Source organism: Pelodiscus sinensis, chromosome Z, assembly GCF_052426305.1.
Source record: "Pelodiscus sinensis isolate ZL-2025 chromosome Z, ASM5242630v1, whole genome shotgun sequence".
NCBI lineage: Eukaryota > Metazoa > Chordata > Testudines > Trionychidae > Pelodiscus > Pelodiscus sinensis.
In genome coordinates, this window is record NC_143085.1 from 27342587 (window position 1) to 27360362 (window position 17776).

General features: G+C 44.1%; 1 protein-coding gene across 2 annotated transcripts in view; it reads left to right on the plus strand.

The window, feature by feature from the left end:
* The window catches only part of SCARB1 (scavenger receptor class B member 1), a 41811-nt gene extending 26206 nt beyond the window's left edge, over positions 1 to 15605 (plus strand). Inside the window, exons 8-13 of one of the 2 annotated variants that reach the window (XM_075898479.2) lie at positions 176 to 294; positions 3018 to 3091; positions 4998 to 5049; positions 6540 to 6686; positions 11183 to 11299; positions 12824 to 12963. In XM_075898479.2, the coding sequence (XP_075754594.1) occupies positions 176 to 294; positions 3018 to 3091; positions 4998 to 5049; positions 6540 to 6686; positions 11183 to 11299 (509 nt within the window). In that variant the 3' untranslated portion in view covers positions 12824 to 12963. Of the gene's footprint in view, positions 1 to 175; positions 295 to 3017; positions 3092 to 4997; positions 5050 to 6539; positions 6687 to 11182; positions 11300 to 12823 lie in introns of both variants that reach the window. The other variant, XM_075898478.2, reaches the window with a different exon arrangement.
* Positions 15606 to 17776: the final 2171 nt, after the last annotated feature.

Sequence of the window (17776 nt, forward strand, 5' to 3'; positions counted from 1 at the left end):
TCATCTGCCAAAGCAGGCTTAGGGCTGATTTCATTCTGCCCAAGTCTAGGGAATGAGATGGTGGCCTGAAGGGAAAAGTAGATTCTCCAGAATCAGGTTTCATTGTTTAGCTGGCTAACACCTCCTAAATAAGCATGCTTATGCCCGCCCCCTAAAGTCTCTTAACTCTGTTCAGATGCACCAGTGTTCATATCCCATCCGCACTTCTACAATGCTGACCCTGTCTTGCTGGAAGCCGTTGATGGATTACATCCCAACAAAGAGCAGCATGGCCTCTTCCTTGATGTTCATCCGGTGAGCTGGCTTCAGGTCCTATGCAAGCTTTTTTGGGGGGGAGACTGACTCTAGATACTATGCACAAGGAGGGGGTCTGGGAATGTTGGTTTCAGGATAGGAGCTAACTCCTGCAAAAGCTAAGCAGAGCTGCAGATTGGCTGCTTCTCAACTTCCTCACACTTTAGCACTAAAACTGCTGCCACAAGAGCAGATTCCATAGTACAAGGATTTTAAATGGTTATTGCTGAGATGTTTGGATAAGATGGCTGTAAAACATAACTGAAACAAACTCACTGATCTACTTTCAGAGAATTGCAAAATACAGCATGCCAGATACACATCACCAGCGTAACTGTTGACAGTTCTGGTCTGATTGCCCCACTGGGGATGACTTCTTACCCCTCTGAGGCTTTTCAAAGTTAGTGAATAATAGTCTAATATGTGCGAAAATAGAAGATGTGAGGGTAAAAACCCTTCCCTCCCCACTTCTGACAGCACACAACCTCACCAAAGGTTTGTGTTTTGACTGTGGTCAGAACTTAGCTGTTCTCCTGTGTGGTTGGTACAGGCAAGATACAGGTCTGGCAAGTGTACTTGCTAATCCATGGAGAAATGCTTGCCTAGAGATGATAGCTAACCTCTTGTAATGTGTGAAAGGTCCTCCTCTTCCTTGGTGTCTGTCAGTACAACTCCCTATCTGTAGTGCAAACAGGAATGTGGTCCACAAAGTTAAAGAGCAAAGTCACTTGGTGCTATGAGAAGTAGCCCAGTGGTACACAAATAGGACATGCTTCCTACTGACTGTGCACCAGCTGTAAGTGACCTGCTGAAGGGCTGTTACAGGGGGTGAAGGAATCAAATACTTCTCTGCATCCTACATGTGCTATCACCCCTGGAGCCCTTTCAACAACCTTTTGGACAGGCCTGTCCAAATGTATTCGAAGCCTAACCACCTTCTGGTTTGGAATCTTCCTCCTTATTCTGTTTCCCTCTGGATACTAGCTTTTGGCTGGCTTCCCTTATGTTCTCACTTGTTTTCCACTTCCCATCTGTAATGGACATGGCCCCTCCAATGCGGCAAGCCACAAGGTCTATCCTGAAGTACAGTTGCTGTTCTGGATCCTGTAGTTGATGGGTGCTTGATACCTGAAAAGCCCTAGGGCTTGTCCAACAAGCTTTAAAGCTCTAGAAAATACAATTTGAGGATTGCCTCCTGACCAACAGCCAGGGGACACAGAATGAAGTGGTACTCTTCCCAGAGGCTGGGCTGCAGGACAATGAAGCAGTCTTGAATAAATGAAGAGGCTGTGTTCTGACTTCTCAATCACTTGGAGAGCTGTTCTAAACTTGCCTGTGGATGAACTCCCTGGCTTAAAATGAACTCTTCTGGTTAATCAGAATGGTGGCTTTCCTGCAAATGATACGTCCCTCTCCAGGGACAAGGAAGGGTAGTAGATCTTCCAGAGCCAAGCACTGTGTTCTGACCATGGCTGCATGCCGTCCATGTGTCTACAGTATTTGGGCTGAGGTAACTGTACTTTGTCTCCTCAAAAGGAAAAGATTCATTTTCTCCAATTACTTGCTTATCTGTGTAGACCATAAAATAAAGTCCATGGCAATAAAAGCTTAATTAAAATAGCTGTAATAAACATTATCTGTAGAGATAAAATCTCAGACCTGTACAATTAACAATGTTCTCAGTCGCTTGGCAGTACCAAGTTATTGACTGTTAGTAGAGGAGGGAGAAAGGTAGGCAGTGATAGGGAAAGATATTAAATAGGTGTAAGTACAATGCTACCTGTAAACAAGAAGCTGTAGTGATGCTTCATCCTGCTAAAGCCTTGTTAGCTTTAGCTCTCTACAAGACCATTGCTTGGTAGAAGTTTTAATATTCCAAACGTTTGCATCTAACCTGCCGATCATCCTCATGGAAGCTAGCACAGCTGTGAATAAATGTTTAGTAAAATGGCTCAAAGAACCAGTGACCAAGATGCTGTTGAGTGGGTGATTAACAAACTCCCCAGTGATGGGCTTCTGGAGCATCTTATCACCAGTGCTTAGTTGTCTGCAGGGCAATATACCCTTTGTGCTCTCAAACTTCAAAGCAAGCTGAAGCTGCATTAAAATAAGCTGTTCGTAAGCTAGACTAGAATGCAAACTCCTAAATTAATAGTGCCAGCTTAACACCTCAAGGTGTTTGGCCAGTCTAGAACATAGTCAAGATAGCACACAACAATCTGCTACAGCCGCACAGAGTAGTGTTAATACAGTAACACTATCAATAATAGCTATCTTTTATGATCGCTTTAGTGTTTGGTTCTTTTTTTTGGTGCAACTTGAGGAATGGTTTGGACACCCCCATTGGAGGACCCTCCAAGTAGCTTCTGATAGATTTCTTTTGCAAAAACGGCATCTGGGCAGAGTGGGAAAGAACAGGCTGCTACGATCTTTCTAGACAACAGTCCTGTCTTCTGAATCACAACTTGTGGGCCACCTCTCCTTGTCTCTCTGTTTGTGCGCTCCTTGCAGCCCTGGCTTGGCTTAGCTCAAAATGAAAAATTCTGTTGCCTCGAAACAGCCTTACTCAGAGCAGTGGACTTCCTTTCTGTTCCCCTTCCCGTGCCTCACTGGCAGAGGCTTTGCACTTTCACATGTTACGCTTTGGCATTAGTGGATTGGGTTTGTGAGCTTTCTTCTACATGGACAGGCAGGAGGTAACTAATGACCTGGTTCTCATGCAGGTCACAGGAATTCCAATGAACTGTTCTATCAAACTGCAACTAAGCCTATACATAAAGAAGGTCGCTGGCATAAGGTAAGTAGCTCCTCCCAGGTGTCATTTAGGTAGGAGATGGGTGTGGGGTGGCTGATACTCCCAGCCTCCCTCCTCTCCTGAGATTTGTCTAGATGCTGCTTGCTGCTCCTCCTCCCGCCCCCCTTCTTGGCTATGTCCAGAAGAGGAAAGCAACTGGCACGTGTGCATTTTCCCCCCCGGCTGGTGAGGAAAGGGGACAGAGGAGTGAGTGACCTACACTGTGTGCTTTCCTCTTGCTACCTGAGTGGTGGAAGGGGAACAGCAAGTAACAAGCGGTGTTAGGAATGGGGAGAAGGCTTTTGCCCCAACATCCCCTGCACTCAGCCCTGACTCCTGTATTCCAACCCCATGCACTGAGCCTCCTCCCTGCACTCCATCCCACACCTATACTACTTACGGGTAATGTCATGTCGCAGCCCTCAGGCCTGCTCTCCGCATTTCTTCCCTCCTCCCCCGAAAGGCAATACAACAGTACCTATAAGAAGTCTAAGCTTCTCTCAGTTCTGATCATGCTATCCATCCAGCTGTGCTCATGAACTGACAAGTGCTACATGGCTTTCCCTATCTAGCACATCATGTGCAGATGTGTGTCTCCACTAGGTTTTCTTATTGAGCTTGTTTTAGCTATTTGTGTGGATGAATCCTTTGTACCTGTTCATGGCTGTCTGCACTAGAAACCTAACAGGGGTGTAAAGAGATGTGACCTCAGACACAATTGTGCCATCAAAAGCCCCAAGTGCTGCGTGTGTTTAGAGGCAAAACTCCTCTCTCCTGGTATACCTTGTTTCATGTGGAGGTAGTTTCTGTACTAGGGCAAAACAGTCCCTCAGTAGGAGATGTATTTACAAAGCATTTCTAGTGTAGACATGGCTTAACATCAGACTGCAGCTTGAAGAGTTGTGTAATAGTCTCCCTGGCTGGATGACTCTGTTACAAATTTTAAAATGCTGTATGCTCACAATTGCAGACAGCCTTCCAAAAGCAGGCTTCTGAGCTTGCATATAAAAACAAGTGACGTGCATGAGATCCAGCCAGTTTGGGTGCATGGCACTTCTAGAAAGCCTGTGGTGTAGCATTTGGAGCTTTCGGGAGCGGTAAACTTGCTCTTTAGCTCAGTTTTATTCCCGAATTAGCAAGACTGCAACACTCTTGCCTAAACTTCCAGTTAGTTGACTAGTCCTTAACATCCCTATCTGATAGCAAATGCTATTTGACTAATCCTTCCCGCAGCAGGGGGGGAAAACGGGGGGAGGGGGGGAGACTGGGCAGGAAGACTTCAAAGCGGCAGTGCCGCACAGAGCCTGGGAACTCCCCAGCTGATCCTGGGCTCCGTGCAGCACTGACACGGCATTTCAAAGCAGCAACACCACAAGGAGCGTGGGGTCAGCCAACCCCAGGCTCTGCATGGTGCTGCCCCTTTGAAATACTGCAGCAGCACTTCACAGGGGCAGCGCCACCCTATTGATTATTCGATTAGTCAATTACATGCTACTTCCAGTGCCATGCAAGTGGCCAGAATGCATTACAACAAATCTTGGATTCAGCACAGTTGTTACCATTAAACTCAATGCTTGCAAAGTCTTCCCTTTTGAAAGGCTAAGGGGAAAAACATTGGTATTTCAGATACTACAGTGACATCTGGCAAATGCTGACTGTACCTATTTAAACATGAACTAAAATTCAGGTTCTCCTAAAAACTAACAACTTTAAAGTTGCATCTGTGAAATTTAATCAGATCTAATATTCACTGAAATGGGCAGTGGTGGGAGAACAGACTCTTTCCATGGCTTCAATGCCTGTCAGATTTTGAACTGTCAAGTAGAAACCGACACGTGCCTTAAACTATTGGAGCATAATGCTGATCTGTTTGATGGGTGATCAACGTGAACCTAATCTTTCTGTTTAGCCAAACAGGACAGATCAAGCCGGTTGTCTTGCCTATACTTTGGTTTGGAGAGGTGAGTTGAATTTCCTCCACTTGGTGGCTGGTAAACTAATGTTAACCATGCAAAATCTGTACTGAAGAGGCAACTGGAAGATGTAGATGGGTTGGGATGAGTAGGAGTCGGGGAAGGGATTAGAAGGCAGGATTTTTGCATATCTCTCACAGGAGAAACTTTAATTGGAGTAAAGGTCTAAGTGGCACAGTCTTTAATTGGGAACTTTGCATAAATGGGATTAGAAGTACTTGGCTGCACACTTAATCTCTTCCTGACTCAGATTTGCAACTTGAGTAGTTAACCTCTTCTGTCTACTTCTATATGTATTAAAGCAACAGCGATATTTGAGTTAATTTGGGCGATCCAGACCAAGAAGTTAATATGAATGGGCAAATGCCAGCCAGCTATTTGTGTGGATGAATCCTTTGTACCTGTTCATGGCTGTCTGCACTAGAAACCTAACAGGGGTGTAAAGAGATGTGACCTCAGACACAATAGAAGTTGGAAGAGCATGCTGGCTATTTGTTACTTAATGTTCCTGGCCTAAACATTTTTAGATCTTTAAATGCTGCCATGGCATTTATTCTTAACCATAGTAAATTTAAATTGTAGTGCAAAATTCCAATACCGCTTAGTCTAAATACTAGAACTTGTTTGTGTGATCTGATAACTCTTTAAAATCAGTCAAGTATAAACTAAAGCATGACTTGGAACAGAGGTTCTCAAATTGTGATCCATGGACCACCAATGGTCCACATGCTCTGTTCAGATGGTCCATGGACAGTTCTCTCTGAGGTGTACACAAGAGAATGAAGGGCTACCCACCTAATGAGTGGCTTGCAGGTGTGGCTCCACTAATTATGTACTTGGACCCTTGTATGTAAGGTGAAGTGGTGGCCTTGGGTGGAATAGGTCGGAGGTGGCAATGGGATCAAGTGAAGAAAATGGGTAGGTTGGGGGGCCAGTGGAGTGAAGAAGAGGTGGGGGAATTTGGAACGTGCTTGTCTGTGATGGCCAAACACAGGTCTTGGCTCTTCCAGCCCTACCTCCAAATTCCTCATCAATCTTCCTACAACCCATTTCCACCTCAGGCATGGGGGCAAATCACTCTCTCTTATTGGTCTTACCAGAGTAGGCATTCCAGCATGCCTCAGATCCAGGGAGGCAGCTGCTGCAGAGAAATTGCCCACCTGCCTTGCCTGTGTGTTGTGGGAGGGGAGAGACACCTACTGATTTTAAAATGAGTTGTGTGCTTATTTGTAAAGCAATTAATGTTTTTTTTATATAGCACTTTACAATAGTGAGCTAATAATAATGATCTTTTCAAATGTCTGTAACTGGTCCACTGTGACACTTCTCAATTTAAGTGGTCCATGTGGGGGAAAAATTTGAGGACCTCTGCTTCTGAGGAAAATGGACGGGAGACACCATTAAGACAATCTCTACTCTGTCAATTGTGAACTATGATCTGCAAAACTTGCTACTGAAAACTATTCTCCTCTGAGCAGAGCGGAGCCATTGAAGGTTCAGTCTTGCAGCAGTTCTACACCAGCCTGGTCCTGATCCCATCTGTGCTGGAATACGTGCAGTATATCGCCATTGGTCTGGGTCTCGCTCTGATGTTTGTTGCCATTGTGCTGGAGGTAAAGAGACAGGTAGGAACAAACAAATGGCAAAACTTGTCACTTAATCAATTGATTCCAATTTTCCACCTAATCCAGAAATTCCTGATTTTTTTTTTTCTTATAGTTAGTTAGTCTTACCTAAGACATCCACCATCTTATATTAGATGGCCTAGCTTGATGATTTCATTCGCTGCTGTGAAGCCGACACCGGGGGCATTGCTCACCTCTGCTCACTTCTAACTCTTGACACCTGAGACACTACAGTAAATGAATGTCTTTAGCTGACATTAAGACTCATGAGGCTTCCTGGTCTTGGATCTTCTAGCCCTACCTCCAAATTCCACCTCATGGTAGGCATGGGGAGCAAGTCACTCTCCCTTTTTGGTTGGACCAAAGCAGGCATTCCAGTAGCCACTGATGCTCATTAGTTCTTGCTCGATGGCTCAGTCTACAATCGCTTCCTTTGACTAGCACAACCCCAAGCTTGCTCTACAGAAGTCTGGCTTATTTTACTCTGTATTGTTAGCCACATTGGTTCCAGGATACCTCCAGGTGGGGGAGGGTGGGTTTTTTGTGTGGCTTTTTTTTTAAACTGGACCAACTTCTGTTGCTGAGACTAGCTTTTGGGTGATAAGCTACAAAGCTGAGAGCTGTCTGTCTCAGTAATTAAAGTTGGTCCGGTAAAATATTGTATTGCCTGACATTTATTAGCATAGACTTGGCTCCACTACTGCAGCACCAGTGCTGACTGACATCTCTGCTATTTAAGATCGTGCAGTGGGATTTGCTAAAGCACATAGAAGTCCTGGCTGCAAATAGGTTGGAACAAGGCCAGGAGCTCACGATGTTCATTGCAGCAAACTAGCAAGAAGAGGGTAAACTGCTTTCTTTCTCGTCTCCTTTCCTGGAGCTCCAATTCCTGGTTGTCCACTCCCGCGCGCGTCCCCTCCCCTCCCCCAGTACCAAAGGCAGTAGTAGGAATTAGTAATTTGGATTCTAGTGGTGTTACCCTAAACTATTAACTGTGGCACTGTCTACACTTCCGTTGAAGTTGTATATTTGGTCCATTTGAAATGACCACAGTAATTGCAACGTGGACGTGCACCACCACAGTCTGTCTGCAGTCAGTGGTGCACATCTCATCAGGAGCATGTCCACCAACCAAAGAGTTGTAGTATGGGGAGCTGACAGCCTGACAGGTCCCTGTCATGACCTGACTACTCCACTGGCTCCTAGACTACTTCCCCATTCCCTGGTGGGAGCAGGGACAAACCTACGAAAGTGTCTGTGGACACAGCTTTGTCCTAACTTCCCCAAAAAGCCATACATCTCTCGTGCAAGAGGAGGAGTTAGTCCTAAGTAGCATGGCACTGTGTGGATGGGACACAGCTGTAGGATAGATGTTGGTGCAATTAGTGGCATAAACTGCCTTGTGTCCCCTGAATAGTGTCATGTAGACCAGGCCTCAGTGACTCAAGGCAGCAAAGACAATTTGTTAATCAATCTACACATGCAGTAGTTCCTCCCAGATACACTCAGGGCAGGAAATTTTCCTGTGACTCTTTCTCTTGGGGAAGATCATCGTGTATTGAGAATCTGTGTGGCTTACTCAGTGCAGCTTCCAGGGCACTTCATCATGAGTGGCTTTGGCACTGTGGGGCAATCCCGTTCCCTTACACATCAATCCTCTGGATTACTCCAGCGCAGTAACACAAAGATCAACAAGTGAGAAGCTGCAAAAAGTTAAATAGTTTAAAACAAATCCTTGATAGTGAGGTGTTTCAACTTGGGACCCAAAACATGCCCATGAGAAGACTCTAGTAACCAAAAAAGTTCACATTTGCTTTAAAACAGCCTCTTGGTTATCAGTCAACAAGCTGAGTACATGTTCCTCCCAACTAGCTCACTCACTTTGGCTTTAAATCCCCAAACTTAGTGTTTTGGCTCACTGCAATCACAAGCAAGTTATCTCCAAGGTTAGCTCATCAGAGGCCCAAGCTGACCCGTGCTTATCTTCCAGTCCTTAAATCCTTGAAACTATTCATCCCACTCCTCTTACTAGCTGATAGTCAAACTTTAGTTTAAGCTCATTTTAACTAGTTACCAGGATTTTCCAGGTGGTGAATAATTGGATTTAAACCAAGCCGTGCAGCAGCATAATTGACTTAAGTCCATTATTTCTAAATCCCTTTGTTGCAAAGTGAGCGTGGATGACCAATACCAAAGGAATACGGTCTCTAAGCTTAAAGATACACTAATTCAGTAGTGTTTGATTCACTTGATGGTTCTCTGAAGTGATTTAGATGAGTACATTAACTGGGTTAAAGGATGTTCAAAACCAGTGCACAAGTGATTGTGAGCTCCATTATGTGACAAGCAAGTGTTGCTATTACTTGACCACTATTATTGACTTTGCTTTAATAATGTGTCAATTATCCCATGGCTAATTAACAGGGGGTGTGGGAGGATTCTCAATTGCTGGCATCCTTTTAACTCAAGATTGGATTGTGTGTGTGGTGTGTGGGTTTTTTTGTTTGTTTTTTTTTTTTAGATGCTGTAGTTAACAGAAATTTTGGCAGTTCTGTGGCCAATATGATACAGGCTATTAGGCTAGAATGGTTTCCTCCAGCCTTGGGAGCTATGAAACCAGAAGCTAACTGACATTTACTCAGTTCTGAGACTTTACCTTCGCCGCCTGCCTCCCTCCCCCCCGCCTTGCCCATCCTTCCTGTCTCTGTACCCTTAGATGAAGTGGGGGCTTTGTGCACGAAGCAAGGAGGCCAAGTTTTGTTTTGTTTTTTCCAGGGATGATCTTTCTAAAGAGCTTCCTTTGGAGGTGCTCACGCAGCACAGTTGCTGTCAATACACTGGTCCTCCAGTGGCCAGTTGGCAGGAGACTGCTTTAAAACCAAAAGGGATCCCACTAAGGATGTAATAGTGTAGTCGATAAGCAAAAACTTTCTGTTAATGCTATAGACTACACACATTCTGCCCCTTCTTGCCAGTAAATTTATCTGCAGGCTGGCCAGCAACCTGGCTCAGTCCTGGCTTGTGCCAAGTCTGGGACCTATCCCTGCTGTCTTTGCATTTAAAGTGTATTAAGTGCAGGCATGCAGGCAGCCTGGCTTAGTTCCAGGAGCTCAGACTGCCCCCTACCCCTGGTCAGAGGCTGCTTCTTCTGTATCAGAAGCAGCAGCATGGGGGAAGTCTGTTTTTTAAACTGGCTTCCCTTGCGAATCAGGTCCTGCCTGGAACTCCATGCTGCTGCCTCTGTATGGAGTGGCAGGGGGCTCTCTGGAAGTGGGGCTTATGCACACTGGATGTCAGCCCCACCCTGGGGACTATGCAATAGTCAAGTAACTGATAAGAATTCATGAGGTTAATTGATTGTTTAATATCAGTTAATCGAACATTGCTAGATCCCACAACAGACCTTAAAACATGGGAATCCTCCACACGGAGCACACTACCAATGGGGATTCAGTATCTTGGGTTAAATTTCACTTGGCCACTTGCATGGATAGAGGCCTCTGGAAACAGATCTGCAAAAGAGAACCCTAGATAGAAGGAAGTTGCCATTCTCCATGGGTGAGCTAAATGTCTAGAGTTATCAGTTAAGGCTGAGCCTGTATGGATGCTAGTACAAGAGAACTTCTTGCTCACCAAAAAGGAATACAAAAATCACAGCAGAGAACCTGAAAGTGGCCCAGTAAATTTGTTAGGGGAGTCTTGCTGAGCATTTAGGATTATGCATCTATTGATCACTATGCAGTTACAATACAAACTGCAATGCAGGTCAAAATAAAAGCTGCATTTAAGGTGCATTCCTGATTGTTCTAGTTAAGTGTCAATCAACTGTTGCTAGACTACTTAATCAACCGCAGTCTTCCCTCTTAGAAGCCAGAATGCTCTTGACTGAGTGCCTGTGATTAAGATAAAGGCTCTAAATCCATCTGTGATCCATTTTGAAATCCCCTTAAATTCTTGCAACAGCATGTAAAATGTATATCCTTTCCTGTAGCAGCTTTCTAGAGGGAGCACTGTTGCTTAAACTCAATCTCATTGATATCCTGGAAAATGTTAAATAGTATTTTTTTTTAAATGCACAGTTAGATTATGGATTATAACTTGAGCCAATTTAAAATGGTGTCTGCCTCGCCAATTCAATCACAAGCGTAAAAGTCTCCCTTCCCCTCCCCCCTCGGCTGAACAACCAGAGAAAAGCTTACATTTAGTTGACTGCATGCTACAATCCTAATCTTCTGAACAAACCCATTTCATTACAAGTATTTAAAGAGTGTGAAGTGTGAACAGACCATTTTAAAGCTGGTTTGGTAGAAATTAATAATCTTAAAAATAAGAACAAATTTGTAGCTCTAATTTTAAACTTGATATAAAGAACTAGTATTTAGTAACTAAGCAAACCATGATTAAAGCTTAAATATAGCCTCCCTTTCTTAAATGGAAAAAAATCTTAAAATTGTTATTTTTAAAATACAACATAAACTAGCCTGATTATCTTCTAGGAAAAATGCTTTTTATTTTGGAGTAGCAATAAAAAGACTAAAGAGGCCGACCAGGCCTTATCCGAAAAACGTCTGACTCCAGTTAAGGGGACCGTGCTGCAGGAAGCAAGCCTGTAGGTGGGTACCCGGTAAAGGTAAAACTCTTCTTTAAACCATGCTAACTTGATAAACCTGCTAAAATGTTGCTTCCATCTGCTATCAGACTAAAGTGCTGGGGTATCCTTTTGGTTAGCATGAACAAGCTTGCTTTGGGTTAAACTAGGAAATGGGGATATTGCATGTATTTAGATCACACTACTTTACATGTCTGGGAGAGAAGGAGCAGGCAGCTCTTCTTTCAAGACCCTTTCTTGCTGGATTCATGGGAAGCACTATCTGCAGTCCTGATGTATGTGATGGTTGGTATGGAGGGGCATGAGGTCCTATCTTCTGTAAGAACTTTGCTTGCTGGGGCAGAGAGGAGGGGGGTAAAATCAGCAAATGATGTACAAAAGTCTGGGTGACCTCTGTGGACCTGTGTGACTTTGGCTTCCTCTGCAGATGAATTTAGAGACCATCACTTGTTGCTCTTTTTCAATTGAAGTGTGGTCACAGCCCACACCAGGAGAGACAAGGCAACGAATTAAAGCTGTGAATTATGAACTGATTGAATACAGCTTTCATGGCCTATGCTAAAAATATGTATCAAGATGTTACCTTGATTGACTGTCTGCCTGTGTGTTTGCTTTGAAGTGAATCTGGATACATGCTTCAGTGCTTCCCAGGCTGAGCAGCCTGTGATGGCTAACCTAAACTTGGGACAAAACTCTCCAGAGAGGAGCCTCTACTGGGATTCCATGATGTCTCAGTGGGAGTTCTGTACAAACATGGAACTGAGAATACTTCTGTCATTAGGCAGGCTAGAGGTTTTACTACTTCTGATCTTTAGACTTGAACAATTTTCTGACCATATGTGTTCCAATACCAATCTGTTTCATGCTCATTGCATGCTCTTTGGTAATAAAAGAAGAGCAGTCCTAATCTAAATCAACATTCTCCTGGAGAATGAGTCACCAGGTCACTCTGTTCTTTCATGATGCATACTTGAGAAGGCTTTTTAAGTTAAGTTGCCATACAGTTTGTTTGCATATGCAGAAGGCTTTTGCCATGAACTTTCACTGACAGGATGGAACAGCCCAGGAACGGACCGAGTGCTGTAGATTGCTGGGGGTAATGTACTAATGTATTATGGTCTCACTAAGATGCTGCTGTAGTAAGTGCCAATTTTACACCCCTCTTGGAACTCTGAGCTTACTCTTCAGCTTTATTTCATAACCTGTATAGAATGTTCTGTGACCAGACACACCAAGTGTGGTGCTCTTAAGCATTAGCTTTCCCCCAAGGATTATTGCTGTCCTTGAGAGGACAGATGTGGATTAATAAACTTCCAGTTTCTGGTCTCTGAATGGGACATGTTGTAGGGGAAGCAGCTAGCTCCCCCTTACTGGGTGTCACTAAAATGCATATTACTCTGCAATCTTTACATGACCAATTCCAGTGCTGAACATACTATCAGGTATCCTGGGTAAATCTTTAGCTGGTGGTTTGACCAGTGCTAGTGTCTAACTGCATCCTGAGTCACCTGTCCTTGCTTTTATTCAGAGAAATGCCAGAGAGAAGAGCCAACAAGAGCCAGAGCCACAGAACGAACCACCTCAGTATTCAGAAACAACACCACTTCTTCAGGATGCTAGTGAACCAAACCAGAACAACACTGCTGAAGCCTGAAGTGCCAATCTCTTAGAGGGTGATTTCCACCAGTACCAGGGACTGTGCTGATGCAACAGACTCTCTCTGGGTCAGTGAGGATACACAGAGTGGGATAAAATACCTGATTCTGAACAGTCTGGAGAGAGGCACAAAACCTCCAAGGCTATTGAATCCTATTGCCATGGCTCTCACTTCCTGCACTGAGATGGGAGCAGAGGATAAAACCAATTCACTCCTGTCACTTTGAAGTACAAAACAAAGAACACTTGTTGGCCTGAGGCTGGTATGGGCCAAGAATTCTTGCGTGCTACTTTCAGCCCTGCAGAGATGAAAGATACCTGCTGGCTAATCCAGGAAGAGTCCTTTCCCCTGTCCCCTTAGTCTCTCTCTTCACCTAAAGTGGAGAGAATTCTAAAAGGAAAAGGCACTTTAATCAATAACCCGTTAAAGCAAATAAGGTTTACATCTTCTATAGAAGTAACTGGTTTATATAGAAAATGTCAGTATTTAACAATCTGTGCCTCTCGGGGCTTATGGACAGGTGCTTACTAAATAAATCTCTACTGACTGAAATTCACTCCCCTTCAGGAGGCTACCACTAATCTGGGAAAACTGAGCGTGATCCACAGTAGTTACTATTAATCCTATTTAAAACTTTATAGGATGGGCTCATTGAGTGGAAATGGATTCTTATGCTCCTCACATCTTAGACCTATGCTGCCAGGTTATTTTTTATAGATGGGTATTGGGCTATACATCCATGTGCTAATGTAAGATTCATGATTGCAGTGATTTGCTGCTGTGTAGGGGTGGTGCTGTAGACAAAAGGCTCATATGTCACTGATACATGCCTGCTGGGAGAATGGGAGGCCCAAGGCCACTACCTGGCAGTTGTATAATGTCTGAGTGAAAATACTCTCTGCAGATAGCGTGAAACATTCTGTTTTCCATGTGGTCAGGCAATTCCATAAGTCTGTGCAGGTTGTTTGAGGACCCCTTTAAATGCTACTGATGAGCAGGCAGCAACAGCTGAAGTATACACCCAAATGGGAGGGAAACCCACTCCTGTGATTTAAGCTTTGCATTGAGAGTACTGAATGCAGCAGTCTGTCACGGGAGGGTGCATGGCCTGTACACAATGTAGGGATTTTTTTTTTACCATGCAAAGTGCTATGTAACCATGGTGCCCCCAAACTGCTTGGTCAATGTTCTGTCAACTGACTTTTAGTGGGATGGTCTTACTGTTCTTGTGCTAAGGCCAGGAATGCCCAGCAGGTACGGACATGTCCCTTCCATGTCATAAACACTAATTCTTAGGGAAAGAAGTGGTGTGTAACTTGCTCTCCCCTACCTCCTCTGTGTAGGTGACTCTGTTCTTTCAAACCATATCTGGCCTCCTTGTGGGACAAGTATAAGATGGCTTCCCTTTTCTGTGCTATCTCAGGCTATTTCTCTCCCTCCAACTTTTTCTAGCAAAAGCTTTAATCCCAGTGATGCTATGCCTTTTTGGGGGTTGTCTGAAATGGCATAGCATGCCATAAGCTAGCTGCCCTAATCTAACAAAGGGGAATCTCCCCTGGCCTGCAATACGAGGACAGTAAAGCTTGACGGCTAAGTATCAAAGCATTAGGGGCACCAGCAGAAGCCTTGCCCTAAGCATAGTTCTTGATCTCTGCTCCAAATCCCAAGCCTAGACTGGTAGATCCATGGCTATGTTCCATCTGTTACTTGTGGGGCTTCTAAAACAGCCTTCTTAAGGGAAATGTGCAATCTGATGTATTGCTTCAAATAGCACAACTTCAAAATAGCACAACTTCAGTGAATCTGATCATTCCCTTAATGGAAGATATCTTTTTTTCTCACCAAGTCCTTCCTGCACTGTGCTGCTGTATTTTGGGGAGTAAGAAGGGAACCCATGTGCTAGCTGGATAATGTACTGTTGCTTTGTAAGTAATCAGAGCTAAAAATGATCTGTGGGCTTGTCCAAAATGGCCTAGCTAGCCTCAAAGCCATAGAAGGCGGAGTACGTGCAACACTGTGATGCACTACCAACAGGAGCATGAGCTAGTTGTCTGAATATGAGCATCTGTGGTATGGGTCTAAGACTGTGTCCTAAAAATGGACTCTAGAAATCTGCCAAACACTCTTTAGTTCATTAATGAACTACTAGATTCTTATAATCTAATTATTGGACAACTGGAAAACACTTTTGTTATGCAATAACCATAATTCTATCTTTCTACTAGATTGCTTTGAGTTTTATAGATCTAAATGTCTGTACTACTGAAGGATGTGATGTGCTGGTACAAATCACTCTCTCCTTTCTGTGGGGTAAAATGTTATTTAAGTCTTGGTCTTTTGTCTGTATTTAATGGCTAGTAGCAGGGGAATTCTTACTGAATCTTCAATGAGAAAGATCTAACATTGTTAAAGTAGCATACTTCCAAGAAAAGTCTGGCTTTTGCACTGTATTATTCTTACTATTTTTAAGCAGACTCTTCCCTTTGTTAGCATTTGTATTGGGGAGATAACTTCTTACAACCATTCCCCTCAGACTGTGATAACTTTCTTACTACTTCAGGCCAAATTGTACGGGGAGGAACTAAAAGGTTTTATAGTGTAATCCCCTATGTCAAATGGCTCTAAGAGCAAAATAAAATATTCCCATCTCAAAGCAGGACTCTTTCTTGATGTGTCTAAGTAGTGTGACTAATGTCACTTTGCAGCTGTTTTTAGCTATGATCTATGCTTAGGTTCTAACATCTGTATAGGTTCCAACATCAGACTCTCTAAAGCCAAGTGTCGGGGGGGAGGAGGGGAGAGTTTATTTAAGGTGTGCAGTTCTAGCTATGTGAATAGCATAGTTGGAATCAAGTTGTTGTAGGCTAAATTTCCACTACGGAGGACCAATCATGTTTTTTAAAAAAAATCAAATGGAGGGGTTTTTCTGACACTGGTAAACTTCTTTCTACAAGGAAGAAGCTCTTTTCTGAAAAGGCTTTCTTGGAAAAAGGCACGTGCGGATGGAGAAGAGGGAGTCCTCTAAAGAAGAGGAAAGATTCTGTGCAGCTGCTGGGAGAGGGGATGTTGTGGGACAGCAGGGGAAGCTGAAGTGGTGAGGGAGGCAGTGTTCCCTCACCTCCCTGAGCAAAGGCTCACGTCCCATTTCCTGACTAACTTGGAAGGGTGAGCAGTGCTCAAGTCACATGTATGCACACATGAATTAAGCTGCAGGTGGGGGAATTCAAAAGATAAGAACAGCTGAGTAGTTGCTAAAGAAAATTTTGGAGTGGGAGGGCCCTCTGCCTCAGACTTTTTAGTCCCTTCAGCTTGGTAGCGCTGTTCTCTTCCATAGGGGTAAATAAGCAGGCTTTAATCACCCTCTGTGTAGGGATGTAAAATCCTGTTTAACCAGTTAAACATCATGTCGAACCAGTTAACCATTTAAACAAGGTTGGGAGGGGAGAGGCAGTGCTGCTCCTCCTGGGCTGCTGTGTCCCCTGCCCATGTTGCAGAAGGTGCTCCAGCCCCTCTTTGGTTAACCACAGGTGTCACCAGTAAAGGTGATAACTGGTTAACGGTTTACAGCCCTCGCTCCTGCAGCTGCGTTCTACAACCTCATGCAATAAAGCTGGGCCTCTAGGACTAAAGCACAGGTGAGAAACCTGATCCTCCAGTGCTACCCCAGTGCTACCCCAAGTCATGGCTCCTTCCCCACTCTGGCATGATAAATGCAGAAGTGGGGGCCAGCAAGTGTACCCCAAAGCCTTATCTACCAGGCTTTGGTATAAAACTTCCCCCCAAGATCTTAAAAACCTAGATCTTGGGAATAAAACTTCCACTGCCACCACCCAAATGTTGATAAAGAAATCAGGGGAAAGATCATTTGGGAAATCTTACCCCTAAAATAAAAATCAAGGCACACAATTAACCACTGCCAGGTTAATGAAAAGAAAGAACCTTTATTATTACAACAATATTCCTGTTGCAAACATAATGACTAGATAGGGAGACAACAAAATATACTCATGGAGAAACTCCATGGGCCTAGAACTTAGTTACAAAGAAAAGCCAAAACATCCAGTGCCAGATCTCAGACACCATACCCAATCCTTAAAACAATAAAACCTAACGAAACTGCCTAAACTTTACCCTACTTACAGAAAATGAAGAATGGTGTCTTGGAGAGAGAGAGAGAGAGACATGCTTGTCCCTCTCTGTAGCTGCAGAGAACTCACTGAGAGACAAAAGGAGAAAGGGGAAAAAAAACCAAATTCCTTTGTCCCAGTTTGAAAAGTCCCACCTGCATTCTTATTGGTCTCTCCACCTGGCTAGGTGTAGTTAACCCCTTAATCCCCAGGCTGCTGGCTAACCCTCATAATCATGACATGCCCACCAAATCATAGACGGTGCTGGACAGCCTCTGGCCACACTGGCTGTGACTTCTTCCTGTAGGTCTAAGCTAAAACATAGTAAATACATTATGCACACTTGACTAAATGCTTGAAGACATAAAAAGTAAGCATAGAGTACCATCACAGCTATACAGAGAATATTAAGTAGTTGAGTCCAGAAATGCCTCATTACCCAATCAAACTCTCGGTCTCAAAATCAAATTTAGAATAGCATGGGCTCTTGATCTAAAGTTCAATTGACCAGGTCCTGTGCCTCTTGCAAAAATACACCACTATCATACACCAGGCCAGGTCTTGGCACCGCTGAGGGTGTCAGCTCAGGGCGAGTTGCTTAAAACCAGGGCTATTTACCGCCCTCAACTGGGGTCCTTTCTCAGGCACCCCTCAAATTACACCGAGCACTTCAGCTGCCTCCCCGGTCAGCCAGAAG